This window comes from Homarus americanus, unplaced genomic scaffold, assembly GCF_018991925.1.
Source record: "Homarus americanus isolate GMGI-L3 unplaced genomic scaffold, GMGI_Hamer_2.0 scaffold53233, whole genome shotgun sequence".
Classification (NCBI taxonomy): domain Eukaryota; kingdom Metazoa; phylum Arthropoda; class Malacostraca; order Decapoda; family Nephropidae; genus Homarus; species Homarus americanus.
Genome location: NW_024751660.1, coordinates 560061 through 584699, shown reverse-complemented (window position 1 = coordinate 584699; position 24639 = coordinate 560061). Strand labels below are relative to the sequence as shown.

General features: G+C 45.9%; 1 protein-coding gene across 1 annotated transcript in view; it reads left to right on the top strand.

Annotated features, from left to right (window-relative positions):
• The window catches only part of LOC121854713, a 120597-nt gene that overhangs the window by 24038 nt on the left and 71920 nt on the right, over window positions 1-24639 (top strand). Inside the window, exons 2-3 of the mRNA XM_042349450.1 lie at window positions 491-598; window positions 18330-18629. Of these exons, the coding sequence (XP_042205384.1) occupies window positions 491-598; window positions 18330-18629 (408 nt within the window). The remainder of the gene's footprint in view (window positions 1-490; window positions 599-18329; window positions 18630-24639) is intronic.

Below are 24639 nucleotides of genomic sequence, written 5' to 3'. Positions count from 1 at the left end.
GTGTGTGTGTGAGCCCTCCCTCACTCGATGCTGCCTCACCTCACCTTCACCTCACCCTCACCCCGCCTCACCTCACTGGAGTCCCACCAGTGAGTTTATACATGCATGTATACGTACATATGTAAATACATGTATTCATACACACGTACATACACTCACGTTAGAATTCAAGTGGAAACATAACGTGTTAGACTTTACGGGGAAGTTAACTTTACAGTTTGTTGGAAATAATACAAAATAATTTTGTAATATTTTCAGTTACATGGAAGTATAACACACTATATATTTACCTTCAATATAACGTTTATTTATGTTCAAATATTTGTTTATATTTTACAAAGATAATTTAAAGCTTCTATTTCAGTTTTGTGAAGGGAGTAAATTAACAAGCGCCTGATGCATGTTGCCGGCTTATACTGTGTGTCTGTCCATTTACGCTCATTTGTTGCCTCAATATCCAACTGAACTTAACATCCATTTTCTGTTTCAGGTGAGGAGTGGGAGGAGGGAGAGGAGGAAGAGGAGGAGGAGAGCGAGGAGAGGGAAGTAGGGGAAGAGGAAGGAGTTACTCTCACCTCTTCCACGGTAGCTACATCAGGTCAGTTGTTTATTATCATCATCATCATCATCATCATCATCATCATCATGGGAGGGGAGGGGAGGAGGTAGTCTGTCCCAGTGTGTGCAGACTATCCATCTTAACCCCCCCCCCACCCCCCCACCCGCTCCCCCTCCTTTGCACATCAACTGGGGTAGGGGGGCTGGATGGATGGACTGGGTGGGGTGGATTGAGTGTCCCAGTGTGTGCAGACTATCCATCTTAACCCCCCCCCCACCCCCCCACCCGCTCCCCCTCCTTTGCACATCAACTGGGGTAGGGGGGCTGGATGGATGGACTGGGTGGGGTGGATTGAGTGGGTGGGTGGGTGGGTGGGCGGGCGGGTTGGGGGGGCTTAGCCTTTCCAAATTTCTAGTCTCAACGAGTAATTATAAATATTTTTTTCAGGAGATGTTTTCAAGTGTTTTCCAGCACACACACACACACACACACACACACACACACACACACACACACACACACACACACACACACACACACACACACACAGAGGTAAAGTTTGAGAGTTCTTTTATAAATTATCGCCGGACAAACTGACTTAATTCAACTATAGTCTGGGAGAGTCTACGTCATATCTACGTCATATCTACGTCATATCTACGTCATAGTTCCTTGAGCTTAATGCGATGATGACGTCACCTATCCTTATTGCGATGATTTTGGTGTTTGTTCCGTATGTTTAACTTAACCTCTTGAGTCCGATGATTTAGGCGTTGAGTCCGATGATTTAGGCGGAGTACGATGATTTAGGCGTGGAGTACAATGATTTAGGCGTGGAGTACAATGATTTAGGCGAAGGGTGGGTGGCACGGGGATGAAGGGGGTGGCACGGGGTGAAGGGGGGTGGCAGGGTGAAGGGGAGGGTGGCACGGGGTGAAGGGGAGGGTGGGTGAAGGGGTGGGGGAGGGGTGGCACAGGGTGAAGGGGGGAAGGGGGTGGGGGTGCACGGGGTGAAGGGGGGGTGGCACAGGGGTGAAGGGAGGGTGGCACGGGGGTGAAGGGGTGGCACGGGGTTGAAGGGGAGGTGGCACGGGGGTGAAGGAGGGTGGCACGGGGTGAAGGGGAAGGGGGTGAAGGGGAGGGTGGCACGGGGGTGAAGGAGGGTGGCAGGGTCGAGGGTGGCGGGGGTGAAGGGGAGGTGGCAGGGGGTGAAGGGGGGTGGCACTGAAGGGGAGGTGAAGGGAGGGTGGCACGGGGTTGGCACGGGGGTGAAGGGGGGGTGGCACGGGGGTGAAGGGGGGGGTGGCACGGGGTGGCACGGAGTGAGGGGTGGAGAGGGTGCCACGCTTGTTTGCAGTGTTGACGACTCATAAGATTGAAGGAGGAGGTGCCAGTGTGTCCCCCTCCCCACCCTTGTTTACTTGCGAGGGGAAGGTGGGGAAGATGCCACCCCCACCCCTCTCCTGTCTATTTATCAAGGGGGGAGAGAGACAGGAGATGGAACTGTCTTCTTCCTTCCCGTTCTGTCTGTTTCCATGGGGGCTATTGAGGGCTGTTACTCCTTTTGTTGATATCAAGATCAAGGTAGGGACTAGGGGGCTATGACATAACCTGCTCCCTCCCCCTTCCCCTTCCCCTCCCCCACCGAGACTGTCATCTGTTTATTGGTGGTGACAGGGTGGAGGAGGTGAAGGGGGGCGGGAGAGGAACTTTAATCAGAAACATCCAATCGAGAGAGAAAAAAAGAATTTGCCCAAACGTATCTTGTCTGAATATTAAGCAAGATAGGATTGGCTAAGTCTAGGCAAGGGAGGGTGCTAGGATTTCCTGGCTGGCTAAGGGTAGTAAGGTAGGATTTATGGGGTCCGGTTAATGGATTAGGATTTATGGGGTCCGGTTAATGGGTTAGGATTTATGGGGGTCCGGTTAATGGGTTAGGATTTATGGGGGTCCGGTTAATGGGTTAGGATTTATGGGGGTCCGGTTAATGGGTTAGGATTTATGGGGGTCCGGTTAATAGGTTAGGATTTATGAGAGTTTGGGGGTCTTGTAGTGGTAGGGGAAGAACATAAGAACATAAGAATGGAGGAAACTGCAGCGGGCCTATTGACCCATACTGGGCAGTCCCGTTTACACCCAACCCCTATTGCTCATATGAGCATCCAACCTATGTTCGAAGCAATTCAGCGTATTCGAGTTAATGATGATATTTGGTAACTTGTTCCATTCATCCATTACTCTGTTTCCAAACCAGTGTTTACCTATTTCACGCCTAAATCTAAATTTGTCTAATTTAAAACCATTGTTACGAGTTCGCTCCTGGTTGGATAGTTTGAGTACCTTTGTAATGTCCCCTTTGTTTAGCCCTGCCTTCCACTTATACACCTCTATCAGGTCGCCCCTCGCTCTACGTCTCTCAAGGGAATTGCAAATTAAGATGCTTTAACCTGTCTCTATACTCAAGGTTCCTAATGCCCGGGATTAGTCTTGTCATTCTCCTCTGAATTCTTTCCAAGGATTCTATATCCATTCTGTAATACGGTGACCAGAACTGAACTGCGTAATCCAGGTGTGGTCTCACAAGAGCAAGATACAGTTTTAGGATGTGCGTGTGTGTGTGTGTGTCATTAATAATACTTATCATTCATCCATAGTGTTATCATCGGCGTCAGAATCGTCCTCGTCTGGGGTTAGCTTAGGTTAGGTTAGGTTTGTTTTGGTTAGGTTAGGTATTATTGTGTTAGTATTGTTTTGGTTAGCTTAGGTTAGGTTAGGTTTGGTTAGGTTAGGTTAGGTTAGGTTAGGTTAGGTATTATTGTGTAAGTATTGTTTTGGTTAGCTTAGGTTAGGTTTGGTTAGGTTAGGTTAGGTTAGGTTAGGTTAGGTTAGGTTAGGTTAGGTTAGGTATTATTGTGTTAGTATTGTTTTCACTGTCATCATAAAACAGCAACAGTATGGTAGGAGCTGCTGTACCATCGTTACAGGAAGGCGACAGCAACAACCACACTCGTAGTAGTAGTAGTAGTTAGGGATCTCACAGCAAATATGTTGAAGGAAATCTGCCGGGACGTCATGGTAGAACCGACCCTCCTTCCATTGGATGGCGAGATCTTCCAACACAGGACTTCAAACACATCTAATGAAGTCCGCGTGGACGTCAGTGCTCGAGGATTCTGGACGCGGGGACAGCGAGCTTTCTTCGACATCAGGATTTTTGATCCCATGGCCGCATGTCACCGTAACCTAGCTCTCGATGCTGCACATAGGAGGAACGAGAACGACAAGAGAAGGGCATATGGGGAGAGAATTCAAAACGTTGATCAAGGCAGCTTCACTCCTCTAGTGTTCACAACCTCTGGTGGGATGGGCCCAAGTGCAAGATGTTTCTACGCCAGACTCGCGGAGTTGATCTCCGAACAGAAGCAGCAGCCCAGAAGTTATGTTACAGCCTGGATGAGATGTCGACTGTCTTTCTCTCTCCTTCGGTCGGCTTTGCTTTGCCTCAGGGGAACGAGAGCTTCTGCCCCTACTCCGACAACTGCTGCAGATATTGACTATGAGGCTACAGTCACTGAATGCCGCATAGATCTGCGGCTCAACTAACTCAACACAGATAGGATAGCTTCTTATGTATTAGGATATTTAATATTAAGGTAAATAAATGGTGGCGAAGGTGTGGCTATTGGGGGAGGCTGGAGGCCACGTTTAAAAAAAAAGTAGTAGTAGTAGTACTAGTAGCAGTGGTAGAGTAGTAGTGGTGGTAGTAACAACATTTATATCGTCAAATATATATACAGAGAACCAAGGTAGTGAGAGGCAGCAAAATCACAGCACTGGCAGCTATAACATTATTAGGAACAGCACCATCATCACGGGAAGGAGGAGACGAGCACCACAGCAGCACCAATACAGCATCACAGCAGTAGCACCGTTACAGCAGAGAGAGAGAGAGAGCAGCACTATCACAGCCCTAAGACAAAAACAACAGCGAAGGAAGGGAGGAGACAGAAGCATCATAACAGCAACAGCGTGGGTAGAGGGAGGGAGACTCAGTACAGGACCGAGACAACATTACCATCATATCATCACAACACAAGGAGGGCAGCAATAAGGGTGGGTAGGGAGGGAGGGAGGGAGGGAGGGAGGGAGGGAGGTAGATAGGTAGGTAGGGAGGGAGGGAGGTAGGTAGGTAGAGGGAGGTAGGTAGGTAAGTGGATAGGTAGATAGGGAGGGAGCTAAGTAGATAGGTAGATAGGGAGGGAGCTAAGTAGGTAGGGAGGGAGGTAGGTAGGTAGGTAAGTGGATAGGTAGATAGGGAGGGAGCTAAGTAGATAGGTAGGGATGGAGGTAGGTAGAGAGGCAGGTAGGAGCGAGGGAGGGCGGTGAAGGCCTGCTCCTGCTGCTGCTGAAACATTAACCTTGTTTGGAAAGCTTTTCAACTGGCGGCGGCGCAGGGCGGGTGTAGTAAAGCGGGGACTGAAGGCAAATTAGATTAATATTTCAAAGGGAGTTGCCAGAGGGACGATAAGTGCCTTAGGTGAGGCAGCTCCCAAGGGGCGCCCCCGTGGAGTGCGCTCCTCCTGCTGCTGCTACTGCTGGGGGAGGAGGGTACTGGTGGTGATTTAGGGAGGGTAGTGCTGCTGGTGGTGGGGGAGGGTATGGATGGTGGTGGTGAGGGGTGTTGTTGGTACTGGGGAGGAGAGGGAGAATAATGATGGTGATGGTGGGGCTGGTGTTGGGGAGAGGATGGTGGAAAGGTTTTGTGTGATGGGGGAGGAAGAGAACGGGTACTGGTGGAGGAGGGAATGGTGTGGTAGAGTTAACGATGGTTGTAATAATTGTGGAAGTTATAACAACACGGCTAAGAGACCAGATGTCACCGTAACTGTCACCGCTGTAATTAATTCTTGATATAGACGTTAGTGAAGCTGTTTTATCATAATTAAGGTCAATGTCTATGGCAGTTTGTCATTATTTTACCAACATTTCATCTCAAAAGCAAAAAAAAAAAAAAATTACTCAGTGCTGTAAGGAAATTTATCCTGTTTGAGTGACGTGTGATTCAAGTCTCACTGTAATTTCTGCGCCATGTTGATCTTTTATTTTTTTGTGGCTGCGTCCTCATGTCTCTATCTGTGTCGTAGAGAGAGATAGAGAAAGAGAGAAAGAGAGGGGGGGGGGAGTGACACACAGAGAGAGGAGAGAGAAAGAGAGAGAGACAGAGAGATTATCAATTTATCGTCTAGTATTTGCATAATTAAAACCTATTTACTCTTCATTAAGGCATCTCTAAGTTTTATTGTTTCACCTTAAATGTTTTTCATAATCCACAAAACGTATGTCAACATTTGCGTTCGCTAATACAGTGAAACCTCCATATAACGGACTTTTCATCTATGTAGTCCGTTAAATAAAGGTTTTACTGTAAAGCCTCGTTCCTATTCTATAAGTCCATTCTCCTCCTCTGATAACCTAACCTAACCTAACCCATTGCCTACTTTAGTTTTTATTTAAATTTATGCTTAATAAAAGTTTTGGGCCGCGTATCTTAATTGAGTAATTATCATAGTTTAAGTAAAGGAGGGAAATTTAACACACACACACACACACACACACACACACACACACACACACACACACACACACACACACACACACTAATAACTATCATTCAATTATTATTAACGTCGTAACTCATTTATTCAATCATGTACTACAGAACATTTTTGTCCTCATAAACTATATAACATTTAATTAATTTTGTAAAGTATATGGACGCTGTTTTTTTTTGTATCCCCCTGAGCTGCACCTTCTTCACACTGAGCCAATATAATGGAATGTAATGTATAGGTTTTGGTCACACAAGGCGCCATAACTTATCCACGCCTTCATGAATCACCCTCGTATAGTCGTAGTAGTTGGCGAGGCTCCACAAATTATTCCCGCACTGACCGCTCATATCATTTGAAGTGGTAAAGCGTCCAGTTATAGGTGAAATTATTTAGCGGTTCCTGTGTGAGTTGAAGTGTGTATGTGGGTGAGCAGGTCCCACTGAGGCGCCGGGTCGGTGTGTGGGAAGTGTTCAGCAACGGCATGAGGACCCACCACCAGCCTTATGCTCCCAGCGAATTCTTGTATTTCTGACTGCTGTGTGTGTGTGTGTGTGTGTTTGTAACCTCTCCCACTACTATAGCCACTATTACCATCTACCACCATCACCAACTACCACCATCACCAACCACCATTCCCACACACCACCCCTTACCACACCTAACCACACACACAACCACCATCCATACCGTATATTTAGGTCTCAAGGCTGAAGAACAGTCTAACCTAACCTAACGCCTTTGTTGTGATGGTTAGGTTAGGTTACTACTCTAAAACCATTTAATTACTTCAGATATACCTGTAACCTGTATCAACCTCACACAAACAGGTATAAAATAAACTGATATGATCTGGCGTGAAAATTACACCGGGATGATATTTTATTAACCACACCACACATGTCAGTTACCTTCAATGGTCATGACTTACAACCTGAACACGAGAGCCGTTCCTTCTTTAATCTCTCTCTCTCTGCCGTGGGGAGACTCCTGCTCGTATCGGTGTTAATTCATTTTTTTTTCATTTTACTTTATTTTATTTTATTTTATTATTTTCGTGAAATGTATTAGACAAGTTCCTCTCTCTCGTGTTGGTTAGCGTGAGGTTAGGTCAGGTCAGGTCAGGTTAGGTCAGGTTAGGTTAGGTTAGGTAAAAATTCGCGTTTTGTGTCGGAATTTTAGTGAACTGTACGACTCTGTGATGACCCGTATTTAATGACCCAGTTAAAATACGACCTTTACCGCCTCTGAACTGTGGTCGTCTGGTGAACAAATCGTCAGGTCGTCAAAACACAATATTGCATAGTTGGTGAGGTGATGGTGATGGTGTAGGTGAGGTGATGGTGAAGTGATGGTGAGGTTGAGGTGTTGGTGAGGTTAAAGTGATGGTGATGGCGATGGCGATAGTGAGGTGATGGTGACGTGAAGGAACAACAGCACATTACGGTTCAAAGGAATTCTTGGGAGACTTTATACTCGTAGAACAAGTTTATGGCAAGTTGTGTGTGTGTGTGTGTGTGTGTGTCATGGCTCAAAGGAACAACTTCTCAACTCTCATGTTCGTGACAAATTATATATATATATATACTGTACTGTGTAAAGTGATGCTGACCAAACAATATGTATTATTATTATCATCATCATCATAAGCAAGTTTGCGGATGACACCAAAATAGGGCGGCAAATTAATTCAGGGCAGGATGCAAATGCATTACAGGAGGATCTAAATAAACTGCAGGGGTGGTCTGAAAAATGGCAAATGAAATTCAACACCAGCAAGTGCAGCGTACTTAATATTGGGAGAACAAATACTGACAATGTATACAGCCTTAACAACATCAACCTAGAGAAGTCGACTTGTGAAAGAGACCTAGGGGTACTTGCAAGCCCGGACCTACGGCCTAGAAAACAGTGCGTTAATGTTCGAAATAAGGCAAACAGAGTATTGGGTTTTATATCTAGAAGTGTAAGTAACAAGAGTGCAGAGGTCTTATTGCAACTATATCTTGCGCTAGTCAGGCCGCACCTCGATTATGCGGTTCAGTTCTGGTGCCCCTATTATAGAATGGATATAAATTCACTAGAGTCGGTGCAGCGAAGAATGACAAAAATGATTCCGGGACTTAGAAACCTTCCATATCAGGATAGGCTAAAGAAACTTAACTTTCATTCCCTAGAAAGACGAAGAGTGCGGGGAGATATGATAGAAGTATTTAAGTGGGTGAAAGGAATCAATAAAGGGGATATAGATAAAGTTCTTATAATATCCGAGCAGGATAGGACTCGGAGCAACGGATTCAAGTTGGATAAGTTTAGGTTTGGGAGGGAGATAGGAAGAAACTGGTTCACAAATAGGGTGGTGGACGAGTGGAACAAGCTTAGCAACTTTGTAGTAAGTGCGGGAACTCTGGAAAGTTTCAAAAGGAGGCTAGATAGATTCATGGATGATAGAGAGTGGTAGTAACTCTCGACAGGAGCTGCCATGCAGAGGCCAACCGGCCTATTGCAGACTCCTTATTTTCTTATGTTCTTATCATCATCATCATCACTGCAGGTATAACTCATTACTTATCGGCAGAGTGCAGTGGTGAAGGGATATATTAACTTTTCCTGGTAGAGTATATCAACAAAAAGTACCTGACCTTCTGTAGTGAGTGTATACCTGTTACCACACACACACACACACACACACACACACACACACATCGTTTGCTGTGTATATCTCTTATGCAGATGTAGGAAGGCATCGAGTCCATCTTTCTTTCCCACCCCCTCCCTCCCACACCCCCAACCCCTCCCCCTCTCCCATCCCCCTCTCCCCTCACCTCTCAGTAGTTCGATGGAAGTCTGGCGAGAGTTGGTGGCCACATTCATTCCCAAACTTGGTAGAGGCAATCAGGGACTTGGGAGTATTCATAAGCTTGGTAACTGAAGCTTTAACATAACCTAGTCTCCAATCACCAGTAAATTGAGGGGAAAATATAAGCTTAGTCGCAAGTATTTAAAACTAATTAAAAAGTTTGTTCATGTTGGTAATATATATACAGGATATATATATATATATATATATATATATATATATATATATATATATATATATATATATATATATATATATATATATATATATATATATATATATATATATATATATATATATATATGGGGAGGAGGTGGTGGGAGTGGGTGGAAGAGGAAGAGGAGGGGGAAGAGAAACGTTGAGGGGGATGGAATAGGACGAGTGAAATAGGGAGGGAGGGAAGAAGAAGGAATGGAGGGAGGGTACATTTTATTTTGTGATCGCTTCCTTTCATTCTCTTTATTCTACCCTTTATCGCCTCTACCTAGTCCTCCCTCCCCCACCCTTTCCACCCCCTCCCCCACCCTTTCAACCCCCTCCCACTCTCATTTCCCTGTGGACCTGTAGCGCTCACCCCCGACCATGTCTGTCTGTCTGTCTGTCTGTCTTCTCCCTTATACATGGGTATATGTGGAAAGGGGATCATCGTACACACGTGACGTAATCATCCAAACAAACACTGTAGCTGCTTGAGTAACATGGAGACAAATGTTGTGATTGGTGGAGTCACATAAACAAACGCTGGGATTGGTGGAGTCACATAAACAAACGCTGGGATTGGTGGAGACACTTGCTATAAACGCCGTGATTGGTGGAGTCACTTATTATAAACAAACGCTGGGATTGGTGGAGACACTTGCTATAAACGCCGTGATTGGTGGAGTCACTTATTATAAACAAACGCTGGGATTGGTGGAGTCACATACACCAACGCTGGGATTGGTTATTGGTCTGGGAGATAATACAATCTATATAACTTGACCTGTTAAGTAAATTATTAAGTACTGTAGTGAAAAAAAATATAAATCCAGGAGTTTAGTGAGGCGCTGCTGGCGGCTCCCTTTACCTCAGTGTGTCGCCAGAGAGTCGCCAGGTGCTGAGAAGATGTTATGATGACCACATGTAGTTACCGATGTTCACACACTTACACAGTTTGATGTTTTTATACTATTATCATCCCCCAAGCCTCTTCTATTGGCTCAGTAAATTTGAAGATTAGTTTATGCACGTTTAATAGGGCCAAAAAATGTGATTAGCGAATCAGTGGCCGCGTAGTGTACCATCTAGGTAATATTCACCTCTTCTCGACCAATCAACTGCGCGGGCACATGTCTCACGGGCCAATTAGTATACGTCATGCCAACAACACCAGCCCCACGCCTCAGTTTCGTGTTCATACCGGGCGAATTCGATTGTATTACAGTGATCTTTAATTTTTTTCTGCAAATCTTGTGTTATATGGCCCGGCAGTGAGTGAGGAGTGATATAGAGTCAGCCGGTCCGTGGTGGGGGTGAGAGGTGTAGCAACAGTGTCAGTGATGAGGAATAGAGGAGAGGTTTATTGGCCACACAGCTGTAGCGTGTTGATGGCTGCTTCCAGAAGGTAAGAACAGCTAGTGTGGATGATGAAATATTTAAATCGTTCTGGGTGACGAGAGAAACACATGTAATGAGAGTCCCAGGAAACTTATGTTAGCAGAGGGTGACGTCAGCACTTTATAATGTACAGTAAATATTTAGAAGTTGCCATGTACGGAAATTACTGCGGGAAGTAGGTTTTTAGAAGTGTTTTTCGTCGCTTCATACGAATTTAAGCTTCATTTCCGTCGAAAATAAGCATCAGGTGTGGTAGTGTGTGGCAGTAGCAGGTGTGGTAGTGTGTGGCAGTAGCGGGTGTGGTAGTGTGTGGCAGTAACAGCAGCAGCAGGTGTGGTAGTGTGTGGCAGTAACAGCAGGTGTGGTAGTTTGTGGCAGTAACAGCAGGTGTGGTAGTTTGTGGCATTAACAGCAGCAGCAGGTGTGGTAGTGTGTGGCGGCAGCAGCAGCAGGTGTGGTAGTGTGTGGCAGCAGCAGGTGGGGTAGAGTGTGGCAGCAGCAGTAGGTGTGGTAGTATGTTGCAGGAACAGCAGGTGTGGCAGCAACAGCAGCAGGTGTGGTAGTGTGTGGCAGCAGGAGCAAGGGGAGGTAGCGTGGTGGTGTCTCCCCTGATGTGGTGCCCCTGGGAACACCCACGCCAGCTACCACCGAGACACCCAAGGGACCCGGAGGTAATTTCAAAATCGAAAATATACCATTTAGATGCAAAATTTTCGCCTTTCACAGGGACTTGGTCGAGGACTTGGGTCTGACTGAGGACGCCTGGGAATAAGAAAGTTTGAGTGGAGGGAAGATGGAGATTGTGGAGAGAGAGAGAGAGAGTTGGAGGAAGGAGAGAGTGAGAGAAAGACGGGTAGGGTGGATAAGAATGAAAGAGAGGAATGAGAGAGAAAGTTTAACATGGGAGTACAGTAAGAGAGGAAGGGAGACTGTTAGGTGGTAGAAGGAGAGAGAGAGGGACGAGGAAGAGAACGAGAGAGAGGGGGAGAGGAAATAAAGAGTGCTTGAGTGTATAGGGAAGACGAAGAGAGAGAGAGACAGAGAAGGGACAGTTTAGGGAGAGCGATTGTGGGAAGAGAGGGAGAGAAAGTGAGAGGTAAGAATAGGAGTTAGAGAAAGGAGAGGGAAGGAAGAGGAGGTGATAAGAGAGAGAGAGAGAGAGAGAGAGAGAGAGAGAGAGAGAGCCTTTATGTGACAGCCAAGTTCCTTCACCATACTAGAGGTTCACATATTCGAAGGCTCATACGTGTATATTTCCCTCACGGACCCAACTGGTTCTCTTAACTTATTTGATATAAAAAGGAAATTAAAATGGCGTTGAAATTGTAAACAGACTCAAGAACTTATCTTCCTCTGTTTTATTATTTTTTTTTCGTATAAAGTTTCCCCCTTAAGATGGCGTCAAAATTTTCCCGGTATTAGTTTTTTTCCCTGAATGGAGAAACGTATCTGTATAATATGGACACGAAGTAGTACCTTAAGCTGTGTATTCTTATATTACTATTAATTACATAAAGTATTACAGAACATGTATTAATCCTATGTAATGTTTCCATTTATTATGCACCATGTTATGTATATGTATTATTATATGTACATAATGTGTACTACTTCGTGTCCATATACAGTATCTGATCGAGTCTTTAAGATACAAAAAAAAGGTGAAAACTGACGTTGGAAATGTGTTGAGGTGTTGACAAGACTAAGCTATGGTCTCTTCTCTTTGTTTAACCCCTTGAGTACGATGACTTAACCCCTTGAGTACGATGACTTAACCCCTTGAGTACGATGACTTAACCCCTTGAGTATGATGACTTAACCCCTTGAGTACGATGACTTAACCCCTTGAGTACGATGACTTAACCCCTCGAGTACGATGACAACCCCTTAGTGCAGAGTGACAACTTGTAGGTACGATGACAACCCTTGGTATGATGAGCAACCCCTTGGTATTGATGACAACCCCTTGAGTGATGACAACCCCTTGAGTGCGATGACTTAACCCCTTGAGTACGATGGCTCTTAACCCCCTTGAGTATGATGACAACCCCTTGGTACGATGACAACGCCAGGTACGATGACAACCTTGAGTACGATGACTAGCCGCCCAGGTACGATGACAACGCCAGGTACGATGACTTAACTTATGAGTACGATGATTTAACCCCTTGAGTACGATGACTTAACCCCTTGAGTACGATGACTTAACCCCTTGAGTACGATGACTTAACCCCTTGAGTACGATGACTTAACCCCTTGAGTATGATGACAACCCCTTGAGTACGATGAATTAACCCCTTGAGTACGATGAATTAACCTCTTGAGTACGATGCCTTAAATTTAAGTGGTTGTCGGAGCCGTACTGTCTGTGTGTTGGTCTTCCCCACAGTCTGTAGTTTGGTTGAGAGGAAAGTAAAAATTATTAAAAAAAAAATCAAACTTTCTTTTTATTTCGTTTGTGATTTTTTTCGGATTTTTTTTCTCTATAATATTTTTTCGGACAATTTATTTACACTTATTATACGAATTTTTGTAAATATTGAATTATCGAGAAGTTAAAATATACATATACAGTATACCTTAATGTATATTTTCTTCGCATAGAAATAACAAGCACCCATTGATGCAATCTGTTTATCGGAAATGGTGCAAAATAAATAATGCAATAATGCTCTTTCATTTTTATATATACTGTGTGTTTTAGTCAGAAAGAAAAGTCGTATAAACACAATTCCCTTATAATTATTATTTTATTAGAAAGTAACAAGTGTGTGTGTGTGTGTGCGCGTGTGTGTGTGTGTGTGTGCGTGTGTGTGTGTGTGTGTGTGTGCGCGCGCTCTCCACAACACTCGCCTGTCGTGTCGTAATGTCTCAGGTCTAGTGTTTGCTGTTAGCTAAGGTTGTCAGGTTCATGTCTTGAGTTTTTGTGTGGTCATTCATCATCATCATCGTCGTCGTTATCATCGTCGTCGTTATCATCATCATCATCATCATCTCACTCCTACTTACCTACGTGTCACCACCATTACTACTACTACTACCACCACCACGACTAAACTACAACAACCATCGCCAACACCTTGCCCAGGAGTGTCGTTGAGAGCCATAGCATACGAGGGAGGAGGTGGTGTGGCAGAGACAAGGGATGGTGGCGGGGAAGGGAGGTGACGTGGCGGGGGAGGTGACGTGAGCAGGGGAAGGGAGGGGGGGTGTGGTGTGGCGGCAGGAGGAGGATGTGGCAGGATGTGATGGGGGGGATGTGGTAGAGACTCGCCACCATAAGCTACAAAACAAGAGAGGAAGTTTGAACGTTATTGAACCGAGATTATTTTTATAATGGCTCTGTTATTATATGCCAAGAGGAGGGGGGTGTAGAGAGTCGCCTGTTCCACCCTCAACCCCTCCTCCCTGCCCCCACCCAAAGACCCGATTCACCCTACCTGAAGACCCGACCCTACCACCCACTAACTTGTTCTTTTCGTGTGTGTGTGTGTGCATCTGTGTGTGTGTGTGTGCGTCTGTGTGTTTTAAAGGATGGGTTGGTGAGGACAGTAAGGTAGAGTGTATTGTACTGTGACAGTTTTGTGTGATGTCTCCTGCCTGTCCGTCCGTCTCTGTGCTTGTCCGTCCGTCTGTCTGTCTGTAACTGTGATAGTATTGTGAGCGTGACAGTTACCTCTATCCTCAGGGGAAAAAATATTGTATTGTGAAAGCTGTCTGATGTCTGTCTGTCTGTCTACCAATAACACTGTAAGCATTGACAGTTTTTCACTATCTATTGAAGCGAAAGATATAATGAAGGTTGAGTACTGCGTGTGGAAGGTGTGTGTGTAATAATAATAATAATAATTAACGGTTTATTGAAAGAGCTTGGCAGTCAGAAGGCTGAAAATATACAGTTACATATTTGGGGAATGGGTTTCGAATTACAAATAATATACAAGTAACATAAGTGACACAAATAAGATATATAATAACTAGATGGGGAAAAGCTCAAACTACAGTGCATTTCAACATAGTGACAGTGCAAGAAGTAGTATTTACTGGGAGTGAATACACTGGTTTATTACAAGTTATTGATAATTTTTACAATGGTTGGGACTGGGCTGTTCTTATAGCGATCAGTTCGTGCATGTATGGGCTGGATGCGGTTGTGGTGTCGAACAGCAATTCTCGGGCTACGGATCTCAGGTGGTAGTAGGAGCCGGTGTCGAGGATGGTGTAGAAGCTTCTTACCAAATTTGCAGATGAGGTCGTGGTGATGGTCAGCGAGAGTCGAAAGGGTCAGTGTGTTGAGCGCTTCTTGATATGTGGAGTAGGAAGGGGAGAGAATAATCTTACATGCCCTCTTTTGCACTTTTTCTAGGTGTATTCTGTTTACGTTGTGTGGCATTTAGGGAGGAAGACCAGGTAGGGGAGGCATAGGTGAGCTTGGGAAGTATGAATGTTGTGTAAACACTGAGGAGCTGTGTGTGTGTGTAATAATAATAATAAACGGTTTATTAATAGAGTTGCAGCCGGTGGCTGAAAATATACAGACTTACATTTGATTTAGACATAATGATATAATATGCATTGAATACATTTACAGGGCTGTACAGTACATAAATCAGGAGTTGTTTATTATTTTAACAATAGATGGGATGGTGCTGTTCTTATATCTATCAGTGCGGGCTCTTATGGGCTGTATTTTGTTGTAGTGGCGGACTGCGCGAGTTGGGTGGGGGGCTGCAGGAGGTGGCAATGGCGAGGGTGGTGCAGTAGTCCACGGCCAAACCTTTCCAGTGCTTGGTGGTGGAGGTCACTGAGGGATGGCATTTCCAGGGTGGAGAGAGCATTGGTGTAGCCGGAGTATTCTGCGCCGAGCATTATTCTGCAGGCCCTTTTCTGTACCTTCTCTAGCTGACGTTGTTGGGTGGAGTTGAGAGAAGACGACCAGGCTGGTGACGCATGCGTTAGTTTGGGGAGAATAAAGGCGTTGTAGATGGTCCTCAGCTCTGTCGTGGGTGTCCTAAGTGACCTAAGTCTTCGTAGCATGTAGAGACGGTACGAGACTGCCTTGACTGTGTTATTTACATGGGCCTTCCAGTCAAGTTTGTTGTCTATAGTTACACCCAGGAGTTTGGCAGACTGCACCAGCTGGAGAGGATGGGCACCCACTGTGACTGCTGGGGCTTGCACTGGAGTGGTGGCAGTATTGATGTGCATGACTACGGTTTTGGTGTGGTTGATGGTGACCTTGTTCTCCATAGTCCATGCCTGTAGCCTGTCCAGGGTGCCTTGGAGCGATGAGTAGTCTGGTGCGGTGTTGTCCACTGAAACCCCCACAGTGCAGTCATCCACGTACTTCCACCTGTGAGGAGTGTCCGATAGAGCGTCGTTGATCAGGATGAGGAAGCACAGTGGTCCCATCTTGGTCCCCTGGGGAACACCGCAGGTGAGGTGTTGGAATGTAGAGACCAAGCCCTGATACCTCACTGCCTGGCGACGTCCACTCAAGAAATCAGTGAGCCATGAGACCAGGTTGGTGGGCAGCCCTGGTGCAATAGCCTTGTTGATAACAGTGCAGTGATCAACAAGGTCAAAGGCCTTCCTGAAGTCCACAAGGGCAACGGCCAGTGATGTCTTACGTTTCTGCAAGTGTGTGTGTGTGTGTGTGTGTGTGTGTGTGTGTGTGTGTGTGTGTGTGTGTGTGTGTCCTTGGGGGAGGCCATCACTCATTCATGTGTATGTATTTGAGCATCCGTCATGCATCACCCGCTAAATTGAACTCTTATATTTATGCGTGGAGAGAAAGGGGGGGCGGGGGAGAGAACAAAGGTGGGTGGGAGGGAGGACAGAGAAAATTGACCTCACCGACATTGTACTTATGCAGAGAGAGAGAGATAACACAGACACACACCTTATGGGTACACACACACACACGGGAGGCAGACACACACACACAAACGAACAGGGAGATGAGCCTGAAACACACACACACACGGGAGGTACACACACAGACACACACACACAGGAAGTAGACACACACACACAGGTAGACACACACACTCACACACAGGGAGGTAGACACACACACAGAGGTAGACACACACACACACACACACACACACACACACACACACACACACACACACACACACACACACACACACAAAGGGAGGTGGACAGATAGACAGACAGACAGACAGACAGACAGACAAATATGACGAGCAGAGTGTCAGTTAAGTCTCGGGCATGGACAGACCAGGGACAGTTCCCAATTGTATTCGCCCGTACGGAATTGTGACCAATGTCTGTTAACACACACACACACACACACACACACACACACACACACACACACAAAAGGGAGAGGTGGACAGATAGACAGACAGACAGACAGACAGACAGACAAATATGACGAGCAGAGTGTCAGTTAAGTCTCGGGCATGGACAGACCCGAGGGAGCAGTTCCCAATTTGTATTCGCCCGTACGGAATTGTGACCAATGTCTGTTCACACACACACACACACACACACACCTCACATACTATACCTGTTGTGTAAAGGGTTAGGTTAAGGTATTGTCTCGAGGGGCGACCTGATAGAGGTGTATAAGTGGAAGTCATGGCTAAACAAAGGGGACATTACAAAGGTACTCAAACTATCCAACCAGGAGCGAACTCGTAACAATGGTTTTAAATTAGACAAATTTAGATTTTGACGCGAAACAGGTAAACACTGGTTTGGAAACAGAGTAGTGGATGAATGGAACAAGTTACCAAATATCATCATTAACTCGAATACGCTGAATAGCTTCAAACATAGGTTGGATGCTTATGTGAGCAATAGGGGTTGGGTGTAAACGGGACTGCCCAGTATGGGCCAATAGGCCCGCTGCAGTTTCCTCCATTCTTATGTTCTTATGTTTTTCACTACGCCACTTGTATCCAGGTGAGAGGTGACTCCGTACACAAGTGGTTAAGTGGCGGTTTTATCCACTGAATATTCATTCCTCTTCGTCTATAGGTCAAGTGCACACTGCTACTTTAATCACTTGATAATTACCTGTACTCTACCTGTCTTGTATACCTGTATTTTGTACTTGAACCTTTACTGTAATCCTAACTAGAGCAATGCTAACCTAAGCAATATGGAAATTGTTATACCTATGGAAAGTACTATACCTGTATCGATTATTATCAAATCTAAACTAATACTGATTGATGGTACAGCCAACACCCGGGGAAGCACTGTACTATACTGTAGCCGTATTTCATGTATTAGTCGACTAGTACAGTGTTGAGAGTGGACGACGTGACTGTTATTTGACCAATGGGGGAGCTGCTGGTGTTTTTGTTCTCTGATGATTATGTTTTATTGACAAGATTTAGCCTTGTGTTATCTGGGCATGGAAGAAGTGTGGAGGAGCGAGAGGAAGAAGAAGGGGATAAAGATGGGTAGAATGGTGTATAGAATTGAAAGATGGATGATAGAAGAGAAGAGGGTGAGGGGAAGGAGAGATGGAAGAATAGGAGTGAAGGATAGGCACAGCTCAGAGAAGGAGAGTGACAAGAGCCTGACGTCCTGTGATATATTGTATAGGTAGTGTGTGTGTGTGTGTGTGTGTGTGTGTGTGTGTGTGTGTGTGTGTGTGTGTGTGTGTGTGTGTGTGTGTGTGTGTACTAAAGGTCTAAAGGTCTCCTGTTATTGTCCATTACAGAGACTTACACCAACGGGCTGGCAGAGGAGGAGGAAGGCAAGAGACCTCGCGCCACCCACCACCACCACCACCACCCTAGCATGGAGGTGGAGGGCGAGCAGTCCTCCTCCACTAGCACCAACAAGGAGCATCACCATCACGGGGGGAGTAAGAGAACCCACCACCATCTCTCCAACACCAGTGAGCGCCACTCCAACACTGGGAATAAGGTGGCCTCCAACAGTGATTCCCCCCATCACCACAACTCTCTCCTCTCCAACACTCTCCCTCTTTCACAGCTCCCAGACCTTCGTAAACCAAGTAAGTTGGCTTAACCTTTGTAGTGAGGATGTGTGTGTGTGTGTGTGTGTGTGTGTGTGTGTGTGTGTGTGTGTGTGTGTGTGTGTGTGTGTGTGTGTGTGTCGCCTCAAGCGTCCACTTTCATAAACAGAATTTGAAAGTTGATCGATGTACTGATAGATACAGGTAAGAGAACTAGCCAAGGTCACCGAGAAGCCGAAATCTCGCTAAGTATCGTCCAGGTGTGAAGTGTTGTGGTTGACTAATTGGGCTCTGACACCTGGTGAGGGGTACCTGGGAGGGGCCATACCTTGAAGGACCGTAACTCAGTGTTTAACGACGTGTAGGACTCCTTACCCCCCACACTTACTATCCTTAAACGTTATATAATCCTCAACAGTTTATGTATGCCCGGGTGTAGGATTCTATGAGACTTTGTAGGACTCTGTCTTCTCCTTAACCCCAAACAAGGCAGGATATGTCTTCAATTACCTGTAGCTCAACCCGAGACAAAGGAGTGACGTCTCTGTAAATAGATTTATCAGCTCACTTCCTGCCCGATCAAGTGAGTTACCCCCACTTAAACCTGTGAGTTACCCCCGCCCTAAGCCTGTGAGTTACCCCCCAGACCTGTGAGTTACCCCCCAAGCCTGTGAGTTACCCCCAAACCTGTGAGTTACCCCCAAAACCTGTGAGTTACCTCCAAACCTGTGAGTTACCCTCCACCCCCCAGTCCCCAAGTTTCATCTCCCTTCTCCGACCCTGCTGTGTGTGTGTGTGTGTGTGTGTGTGTGTGTGTGTGTGTGTGTGTTGGTCATGTGAAGGGTACCAGCTGTTATTCATCCCGCGTCCTTCACTCCTCCTCGCCGTCTCTGTCCGAACAACAACAATCCTTATGGTGCGTCAGACTCCTTACCTCTGTGTGTGTAATTAATTCAGTGACGTAATCGAGGTCATTTGTAATTTTAGATCACTGTGGACCACCTGAAGATTAATTTTGAGGGGGTGAGGCGCGGCAGGTTTTAAGGGGTGGAACTTCAGGTTAGTACTGTGTGGCGGAGGGGCTAATCTTCAGGTGATTCGTAAAGACTACAATTAGCAATGGTCTCGTTAAGTGGTCTGTAGGTCATCAATGGTAATTATGAACATCAGTATTGCGGTCTAATTAACCCAATAAATCCTTGTTTGTTTGTGTGTGTGTGTTTGTGGAAATTCATCGTGGTCTCTCTTGTATTACGGTGTTTAAACTGTGTATGTGTGTATTTGTATGTGTGTATATGTACTGTGTATGTATGTATGCATGTACTGTGTATGTATGTATGTACTGTGTATGTATGTATGTTTTCAAATATCGTATAAACCGTCATTCACAACAGGAATAGCTAACCTAACCTAACCTAACAAGCTTTATGTTTTGTTGGGCTAGATTAGGTTAAGTTAGGTTAGGTTAGGTTAGGTTAGGTTAGGTTAGGTTAGGTTATAGATCCACAACTTGCTGAAGACTTTGAGTAGTATAAACATTGGAGTGTCCTCACGTGCATCATCTGGTGGCTTGAGTACGATGATATTATACTTTAAGTCATCGTACTCAAGGGGTTAAGTCATCGTACTAAGTGCTGCTTATCGAACTCAAGGGGGTTGTCATCGTACCTCATGCTGTCATCGTACCTGGCGCTGTCATCGCACCTAAGGCTGTCATCGCACCCAAGGTTGTCATCGTGGTGAGGACGGGGCCATGAATAAGGGGGGCGGGGCCAGGGGTGGTGGGGACGGGCCGCGGGTGGTGGGGACGACGGGGCCGCGGGTGGTGGGGCACAGGGTTGTGGGTGGTGGGATGAGGTTGTGGGTGGTGGGGGAGCGGGGCTGCGGGTGGTGGGGGGGACGGGGCCTGCGGGGTGGTGGGGGACGGGCCGCGGGGTAGGGTACAGGGTTGTGGGTGGTGGGGTGGGGAGGTTGTGGGTGGTGGGGGAGTGGGGCTGCGGGTGGTGGGGGACGGATTGTGGGTAGGGGGACGCTGCAGGGAGACGGGGCTGCGGGTGGTGGGGATGGGTCACAGGGGGATGGGTGGTGGAGGATGGGTTGTGGGTGGTGGTGGATGGGCCAGGGTGGTGGGGAGCGGGGCCGCGGGTGGTGGGGGACGGGCCAGGGGTGGTGGACGGCCAGGGTGGTGGGGGAGCGGGCCGCGGGGTGGTGGGGGACGGGGCTGTGGGGTGGTGGTGGACGGGGCCAGGGTGGTGGGGAGCGGGGCTGCGGTGGTGGGGGACGGTGGTGGACGGGTTGTGGGTGGTGGGGGGTGGGGGTTGTGAGTGTGGGAGACGGGGCCGCGGGTGGTGGGGAATGGGGTTGTGGAGGACGGGGTTGTAGGTGGTGGGGGACGGCCGTGGGTGGTGGGGGACGGGGCCATGGATAAGGGGAGGCGGGGTTGTGTGGTGGGGGAGCAGGAGTGATGGCGGCGGGTAACATGGCCCCCACGGGGCAGACTCATATTAATCATATCCAACCCTCGGCGCAGCTCGCCCTCTCTCGGGACTCACGTTTCCATGGAGACGAGGAGCTAGCTAATAGGAACTCAAATTGCCGGCATTATCGCTTGAAAATGCCAGGAAAATATGAAACTGTGAAATGGGTTTAATTGTCAAGGGAGTGGAAGCTGGCTTGATGTAGACTGGTTGTAAGAAGTGGGGTCCCGGGGGGGTGGGGGGAGGGGGAGCTAGCGAGCCTCGCTGCCGACTGGGAACGATACATATTTATTTATTTGACTTGGTTTGATGTATTCCTGAATACTGGAGTGGGTTTGCCCCAGCAAATATTACTTTATATCTTATTTCCTTCTCTGATAGACTAGAGAATTAGTTGAGCAAATCGTTGTTGCATCTTTAATGCAGCTGTTTACATAAATCTACATGGGGATTTACCTAAGTAATGTCTCATAGTAAATTTTACCGGAGGGAATAGATTGGCCTCATAGGTTTAGGTCTGGGCGATAGTTTTGTTGGCTGTTGAAGTGAAGAACTACTGTAGTTGTCAGGTAATGTGTATTTCTCTATGTTCATGTCCATTAAGTATCTGTCATGGTAAATTTATGTAAAACATTTACTCGTTGATGATGAGATAAGGATAGTTTTGTTGGTTATTAAAGAGATGTGAGTGTGCTGTGCGCGTGGCTGTGTGGCGGGGATGGAGGGAGGAAGTTCTCGTGCATCAGCCACTCTGAAGGTTTACCCAGAGAAGAGCCCCGCCAGCCCGCGCACACCCTTTCAAAGTTTGATAACATGTTGAGCGCCGTAAGTAGACGAAGAGAGCTCCGTATGAATACAATTTGCATCCAAGATGACGGAATTAGTGAAGGAATGTGATGACTTGAAGAGTGGCGGCCCGGGTTGTCTGGCGGGGAAGCTATTACTGACGAAGGCTGATAGCGCGCGTCTGTTCCTTTGTCTTTACGTCTTGAGAAAATTTTTTTTAGGACCTTACAAATTTTAGTAAAATTTTTGATGTCAGGAAATTGTTATTATATTAGTGATCATTACAACATAGACTCCACTTTGTATTAGGTTACAAAGCGAGATGTATTACACAACTGTCTTTAACTTAGAATGTGATAGTTGTTTACCTGGTGGTCACAAGACGTCAAGACCCTGGGCAGCGGAACTCACCAATTCTACGTAATGTTTTTAATTATTCATGCCAAGCAATATGTGCCACAGCTGAGTACATCACGGTGGTCTATCTGAGTGAGTGAGTCAGTTTGATTGCTTCTACCCATTTTCAGTGTTATTTTTACAGACTATTATTTGTGCGTGTGTACATGGAGGTAAATGTGTGTGTGTGTGTGTGTGTGTGAAAGTTATTGATCTCAGTGCACAACGGGATTTAAAACAAAAAGTATGCATTTTAAATTTATTTTTATCGAAAAATAGATTAGTCTCTATGTGTTTTTACAGATATTTTGTACTTGAATATATTCAGCTCCGCGGCTGTAAATTTAGTGAACAAGTTTGTACAAATATATTTTTTTAGCTCCCTGTTTCCTCTAATAAACTTTGAAAACAGAAAGTATTATATTGAAGCATATAGTATTACTTTAAGGAGAGCGCGGTACCCTGGGCTTTATCACCAAAAATTACAGTATGTAATAGATTTCCTTTATATATGAGGAGCTTTAACGCCACAATATTGTTCCTAAATATTACTTGCCTCTATCAGGGTCCATAAAATTCTGGTAAAGCTTTAATGTGTAATTCTGGTGTGAGTTTCAGAAACTTTCGGCGTGTTCCATCGTTATCAAGGGCGAATATGGCGGGCCCCGAACCTCTATTTATTTTAACATTTGGCGCTTTCAATCCTTCTCCTGCAGTAATACAAACCCTCTACCTTTACCTGCTGTCACTCACACTGCTGTAACCTCTGTGTTCTGCTGTGGTGTTTACCGCGCACAGTCAGATCTCCAGCGGTCGTTTGTCGCCTCACCCTCAGTACCCGAGTCCAACCCAACACCACACGCACACACAGACACCTCCTTTCATTCATTGTTACTGTACTTCCTTCATTCACTGTTACTTCCCTCATTCACTGTTCCTTCCCTCATTCACTGTTACTTCCCTCATTCACTGATACTTTCTTCCTCTTTTACTTTGTTATTACTCTACCCTCAACGAGACCTCAAGAGCTCCTCGGCATTAACCATCATCAGCAAAGACTTTATCCCTTATTTTGTTCCTTATGCAGACTTATTATCCCTTATTTTGACCCTGATACAGACTTATTATCCCTTATTTTATTCCTTATACAGACTTATTATCCCTTATTTTGTCCCTGATACACCAACTTTATCCCTTATTTTGTTCCTTATACAGACTTATTATCCCTTATTTTGACCCTGATACAGACTTATTATCCCTTATTTTGTCCCTGATACACCAACTTTATCCCTTATTTTGTTCCTTATACAGACTTATTATCCCTTATTTTGACCCTGATACAGACTTATTATCCCTTATTTTGTCCCTGATACACCAACTTTATCCCTTATTTTGTTCCTTATACAGACTTTATTCCTTATCTTGACCCTGATACACTAACCTTATCCCTTATCATGACCCTGATACACCAAGCGACAACTAACCTTTAAACCCTGGGTGGCATAGGTGTTGTGTGCGTGTAGCGGCGAGGCGGTGGTCACAGTGACAGAGTGTAATGAGTCGGTGTGGTGGTGAAACTAACAGACTGTGGTGGTGAAACTAACAGACTGTGGTGGTGAAACTAACAGACTGTGGTGGTGAAACTAACAGGCTGTGGTGGTGAAACTAACAGGTGGTGAAACTAACAGATTCTGGTGGTGAAACTAACAGACTTTGGTGGTGAAACTAACAGGCTGTGGTGGTGAAACTAACAGATTCTGGTGGTGAAACTAACTGACTTTGGTGGTGAAACTAACAGGCTGTGGTGGTGAAACTAACAGACTGCGGTGGTGAAACTAACAGAATGTGGTGGTGAAACGAACAGACTAAGGTAGTAGTGGTGATAGTGGGTTAAGATAGTGGTGGTAGTGGGTTAAGATAGTGGTGGTGGTGGGTTAAGATAGTGGTGGTGGTGGTGGTAGTTATGAATCCTGGTTGGTGGTGATTACGACAGACAGACTGACTGTACAGGTAGATAAGATGGTGGGGGCCCCTAATTACAACGCTTCACACCTGAATAAACACCCATTAAAGACTATTGTATCGACGCTTCTGATAGGCCGATGGCTCTAACGAATCGTGGCCTTCGACTGAGCGGCCATATTGTACACAAGAGGTCGAAAACAAAAACAGCCGCTGTGTACATTGTTTATATCATCTGTTAATTAATGAGTTTGATTATCGCTGTGTACGGCATTTGACAAGTGGCTGTAACCCGCCATTGTTGAGGGTTTGTTTTGATGTGCGTGTCTCAGGGGGCGTGGCGTTGACGTCAGGAGGTCAGAGGAAGGGTTCACACTTGACTGATTCACTTAACGCTGAATTATCCCAAACAAAATGACATTATTATT